This window comes from Rutidosis leptorrhynchoides, unplaced genomic scaffold, assembly GCF_046630445.1.
Source record: "Rutidosis leptorrhynchoides isolate AG116_Rl617_1_P2 unplaced genomic scaffold, CSIRO_AGI_Rlap_v1 contig571, whole genome shotgun sequence".
In the NCBI taxonomy this organism is placed as follows: Eukaryota; Viridiplantae; Streptophyta; class Magnoliopsida; order Asterales; family Asteraceae; genus Rutidosis; species Rutidosis leptorrhynchoides.
In genome coordinates this window covers 24,761-30,761 of record NW_027266793.1, presented here as the reverse complement: position 1 = coordinate 30,761, position 6,001 = coordinate 24,761, and the positions used below count along the sequence as shown (strand labels likewise).

Here is a 6,001-nt window from a genome sequence, read left to right as displayed (position 1 = left end):
ATTGGTCCCAATTGTTTACTATTTACTTGCATGTGTTGATTAAATTGTGACAAAGAATTCTTTACTTGTAAAGAGGCCTATGTTGGTTTACACGTTTGAACTGATACATTATCACTGGAAATCGGAATAGTGTATAACTAGTTCAATTTCAAGTAGTAAATAGTTCCCCGCATCATGAGCAAGGATAGAACATTCACGAAAAAAGCTTGTGGCCATTTAAATCCAACACAAATGAACAAGGCATGGTTCAAAGTTACACACTGAAATTTGCTGGGAATAATTTGTAGGAGGATTTCTATTGTTTGTTACTATTTAGTATAGAGGCAGAAGGCATACCACAGATTACGAAAAAAGTCTACAAAAATTGAATAAAATTAAAACTCTATTATCCTAGAAAAGTCACCACTTTAGGGGCCTTCTTCTTTGATTTCCTTTGCTCATCTTTTGCTTTAGAATTGGGAACATCTTTCGACTCCGACGGCTTTTCTTTCTCGCGATCTGCAGCTGCGCTGAAATCATCCTCGAGATCATCCCCGCTCGTGAATTTAGTCAGCTTCGGCCTCTCTTGATACTCGGTTGCTGCAATATTAAGAAATTATTAGAATGAAATATGCCAGAGTGAACAGAAAATATCCAGTTTGAACAATGGGACAAAAATGTTATAAAATGACTTTAATTGACATGGGATTGATCTTTCTAGTGCCAACTAGACTTTCTACTCTGTCTTTCAAGTGTCAAAATCTGAAATGTCAATGCAACTCTCAATAATTACATCAAAACTTTTTATTACGGATACTGTAAAAATTTAAGAATGAATGATTGGTCAATTGCAGAAAGCCAGAAATACTCTCCATGCTTTCATTTCAAATCTGTCTTTGCAGCCAACTAGAAAGGAGACTTTATGATAATAACCTAAATTATATGGAGTTCGCAAGTTTCAAAATTAGCAAACTTTGCTAGTACAACATCACCATAATTATGTATCTTATTTACAATAACTTTTGTTTTCTATATTGAAAATTATAGATGGCATGCATATCTCTGCAGGTACCAAACTTTCAAAGACAAGTCAAACGGCGCAATATTGGCTTACGTTGACATTTGTTTCTACAAACAGTTCACTGACTCGATTCTCTAAACATCAAAAGCAACTAATAAATTCTATATGATAGCTGATAAGGGCCACAAAAGTAATGAAAAAAGAAGAAACTTTTTTACCATATGTATTTGCAGAAGCAAAAACTTTTTGGCCTTCATTAGGGCAATCTCTGGCCAAATGCGTTACACCCCCACATACCTTACAACAACCACCCTGCATGAAAAAAAAAAAAAAATACAGCAAACACAAAAGATTCAGGCTCACCACAAAGTGAAAGTTGATAGAATGCATCAAAACATATATTAAGCATTTCCCAGCAATATTGTATGAAGGCAACAAAGTGAATATACCTTAGGGTAGATCCCATTCATGTTTTTGGGACAGTTCTTACTCAAGTGTCCACGTTCGTTACAAACAAAGCAACTAGCAAACTTAGTTCCGCCTGCATTACATAAAAGAAATGAATCAGAATAACTCACATGTATAATAAGTAACCAAGCTCAAAGTAAAAAAGAAGTCAGATTACCATCTTGAAGTGGCTTCGGGCATTTATCAAGGGAGTGCCCTAAATTTCCACAGTTGTAACACATCTTTTGTGCCGCAGCAGACTCATCATTCTTGTAAGGACAATTCTTCAGACTATGGCCACGTCGTCGACATTTCAGGCATATCTACTCAAACCATGAATTCAATTCAATGAAAGAATAACCAATGAAACAAAAAAACTGGTAGAAACATTTTATCAAACAGTTAGAAGGCAAGCCTGAATACCTTGTTCTTCTCCCATTCAGCTTTTTCAGGGCAGATTTTGGCGATATGGTCTTTGGCCTTACAGATATAACAAGAGTCACCAGGCTTCATCCCAGGAACTCTAAGCGGGTGTTTTCGAAAACCCATTTTTTTGGATTGTTTATCATGATTCGGGTCATCCTTTTTGCGCTTGAAGCTCTTCTTCTTCTTCTTCTTGTTCGGATCTTTAGGTGGAGTCGGTTCTGGGTTTGGAAAAAGCTCAGGGTGTGCCTCTTTTTGTCGCTTTCGAGCAAGCTTCTGTCTGCTACTAACCATCTTTAGCTTTTGGGGGTTATGTTTTGAGGTTCAATCAAAAATGCACGAGGGTTTTGCTGTGTTGGGTGGGCATTATAGAGTTTGAATTGAACAATCAAACCGAACCGATCGGTTTAATTTGGGTTGGCCTGATTTCAAAATAAAATAATACAAAATTTGGTTTAGACAGTTTAAAAAACGATTTAATTTTATCTATGTCTAGGATATTTCAATTTAGTTCAAACCGATTAAACTATTTCCAAGCAGAATTATTATAATTATAAATAAAGTTTATAATATATTTAATCTATTAATTGTAGTCTATTTAGACACTAACCAATAAATGTTTTAAAAATTACTATTATTTACACTGAATTATTATTATAAATGTTTTGAAAATTACTAATATCTTATATGATCCATAGATATAAGTACCAACAATTCCATTTGAACCGCACCAGAGAAAAATTTGTTCCGATCCAAGTTTTGAAAAATCATCTGTCCGAAAATACTTATCATTTTTCTCAATAATATGTATATTTGTACATTATACATAAAATAAATTTAGCGGATTGAATCAAAACAGATATCATATCAAAATTGGCCTCTCTAAAGACTTTTATTAAGTCTTTAAAACAAGTTGATTCAAGAAAAAAAAATTAAAGGGACGAAATTCATCTTAGCTTAATGAAATTCAACTCACAATATTTTATCTAAGTATTGATATCATTAACTCAAATTAGTTTTCCTCCTAGAAAATAATTTTGTTTTAAAACATCAATGGACTTGGTGGGCCAATCATTGCTAGCTCAGTCATAATGGGCAGGGCTTAAAAGCCTTGCACAAGATGTCCCAATTAAATATGTCAAATTCGTGTAAAGCCCATTTTATGATACACTTACCTCCCAAATACAGAAGTAAAGAAGAATGATATTTCATAATATAATGGCCCGATAAATAATGTGGATTTTTTTATTTTTGATAAAAGAGATATTATTATTATTAAATTTATAAATGGTCCAGTCAAATTATGTCAGTTTTAATAATTTTTAGATGAAAATCTAGTTCTCAAAATTATGGGACGAAACACAAAAATTGTGAATACTATCGATAACATTTTTCACAATTTAACTAACAAGACGAATTACATCGAAAATATCTCCCTGAAACAATCTAAATACATATATAAAATTCAAAATATGAATCGTATAGAAAGAGGAATTTAGATGTCGGTCTATCTTTCTCATGTTCGTCCCGAAGATGCGAATATTAAAAGCCAAAGCCGTTACCGAAGCAGATAGTGCTATCATAAATGAGCCTATTAAGATAATCTTCTTTTTTTTTCTTTTGAAGGAAAAAAAAAAAAGTTAAGTGAAGATACAATCTTTAGAATCATACTAAGAGCACCAGCAATTTTTTTTATATTTTTAATATAACAAATTATTTATTTAAAGTTCATAATATTATTTAAGAATAAATAAATAATGTGATAGATAAAAAATTGATCAATCAAATAGGAGGAAAATGAGTTTTTTAGACTATTTTTAGTAGAAGTTTTTTGTGAATTTTTTATGTGACACATAAATTAATAAAAAATTTTAGTATGAATTTGAGTAAGTGGAGAGAGTTTCTTATTTTTTAAATGATCACAAGTGAGTTTCTTATATAAATACATCTATCAAATATTTTTTCTGACTTAGTGATGGCGTTTCTAGAGGGTCTCATCACGCCAACGATCAAAAGAACACACGAAAAAAAAAAACTGATCGAGGACCATCCCTCTAAAAGACATATTTGGCCGTAGCTTGTAGAAAAAGGAAACATCTCCCGATTTTCTTGTCAAGGAAGCAAAATATGAGGACAAATTTTTTTGTGCTTGTCGTGCGAGGAAAGAGCCATAAAGCAACAAGAAAGAAAGAAAGAGAAAGAACGAAGAATATGAAAAAGATCAAGGATGGAGCCACCCCTTAACATACATGAACTCGGTTTGATTAATCAATTAGACCATTAATTGATGAATTGAATCTTACCCAATTCAATTTGCCAATTAATCTCTTATTTGATGATTTGAACCATGATTTATTTTTAATTCAGTTTTCCTTTATTTTGGCCAAATAAAATGTTAAGTTAGGGGCCTTTTGATTTTCCCTTTGAGCTCTTTAATCATCTGTTGGGTTATTAAAGTCTAGCATTTAATTTTGTAAAATTGTTTTGGGAATTAGAAGAGTTGAGAATTATCTAATTATCTTCTCAAAGTTTTATATATTGTTGAATGAAACTAAAAGAAGACAGATATTTGAGAGTAAAAAAATGTGGGAGTATATCTTAGTTGTGAGAACAACCTTAAACTAATAATTATCTAGTAGTTAATAATTATCTAATCACCTTCTCAAAGCTTTATATATTGTTGAATGAAATTAAAAGAAGACGGATTTTTTAGAGTAAAAAAAGGTGGGAGTATATCCTAGTTGCTAGAACAACTCAAAACTAGTTGAGTTTGTGTGTATTTCTAAAAATACTAGCCAACTTTCTATTTTCTCGTCACTCAACAAAAACTGACGTTACAGTTATGCACGCCAAAATTGCAACACGCATAAAACACAAACTACTCATTAGAAAATTTTAACTTGCAAGATCTCTTCTGCGAATTTCCTTTAGAATGGCCTCACGCAAAGAACATTGAGGAACACAACAAGCTTTTCCTTTGAATACGTAACTATTAAGAATCACAAAATCTTTCAAAGCTCCTCCATGACTATTGCATTCTTTCTATACTTCTTTGAAGTCCTCATCTTCTTTATAAAGGTCTCGTATATCCTGGGATTTGAGATTCCACAGTTGCTAAAACAGAGTGCATCCGAGACAAAGAGTCAGCTACATTGTTATTAGCATCGTTTTTGTATTTCACCACGAAATCAAATTACTGCGAGAATTCCACACATGTATCACATCTTTGTTTAAATGAGCATGACTGCAGATGAACTTCAAAGCCTCATGATCAGTGTATGGAGCAAATTGATTACACAAAAGATAAGAACTCTGATGATTAAGCGCACGGACTAAGGCATAAAACTCTTAACTAAAATATTTCTGTATGGCTTCATTTAATTTCTCACTAAAGAAAATGGAATATTTCGTTCTCGCTCCCTTTAATTTCCATTTGTTGGAAATTCTTGAAGAGTAGAACTTCTTAGCAAAGTGTTGACGGGGCTCTCGACAAATTGCAGGTTTGGACACCCACTTTATGCACCAAAACTGGAGTGAAAGTGGCCTGCCTCGACAAATGCTTGGATGAAGACAGGTGCTCGGTGAATAATCTAACAATGACGCTAGTGGTAGCAATATGATCTATTTGTTAGATGAATGCTTATATATTGGTAAATCATTATCCTAAAAGAATTAACGCCCCCAATTGTTATATGAAGGCTTATATATTGATAAATTATCCTACAAGAAGTAAGGCCCCCACCACATTAGTATTTTGCTCACGAACAAGATTTTACTAGGCACGCCTTTCAAACTCAAAGCAATAAAATTTCAAATCTCTCCATAAAAAAATGATAAAGAAATGTCATTACTTCGAGAGAAGATTGTCAAATTTCATATATTATTTGTTATAAATGAAAACAACTCGAATAGAGTTTTTAATTAAAGGTTTTTTTTGGGTCAACTTGAATTTTATATTAACCAAAAAGCAAACCATCCGAAGTTTATACAACGTAAAACTCATTAAAACAAACTCAGAACCACAAATAACTACAACCTCCAATTACTTAGCAAAGTATGGACTCTACAATTCAATATACTATCTGTCAACAAAACTGCAGCTCGGATCTTCTCTACTACATGCTTTGTACT

The 6,001-nt window shown here is 32.5% G+C and overlaps 1 protein-coding gene across 1 annotated transcript; it reads right to left on the bottom strand.

Annotated features, from left to right (window-relative positions):
• Positions 1-385: 385 nt before the first annotated feature.
• On the bottom strand, positions 386-2,164 carry LOC139884572 (uncharacterized). Its single transcript, XM_071868589.1, has 5 exons — positions 1,871-2,164; positions 1,626-1,770; positions 1,450-1,541; positions 1,211-1,312; positions 386-571 (listed from the first exon to the last, which is right to left on the bottom strand). The coding sequence occupies exons 1-5, from the start codon at positions 2,162-2,164 to the stop codon at positions 386-388; spliced, it is 819 nt and encodes a 272-aa protein (XP_071724690.1).
• Positions 2,165-6,001: the final 3,837 nt, after the last annotated feature.

Excerpts from the sequence above, each read along its gene's own strand:
- LOC139884572 (XM_071868589.1), bottom strand. The coding sequence starts at position 2,164 with ATGGTTAGTAGCAGACAGAAGCTTGCTCGAAAGCGACAAAAAGAGGCA. Across the intron at positions 1,542-1,625 it reads CCCGAAGCCACTTCAAGATG|GCGGAACTAAGTTTGCTAGT; the intron begins GTAATCTGACTT and ends TATGTAATGCAG. Across the intron at positions 1,313-1,449 it reads TGAATGGGATCTACCCTAAG|GGTGGTTGTTGTAAGGTATG; the intron begins GTATATTCACTT and ends TTTTTCATGCAG.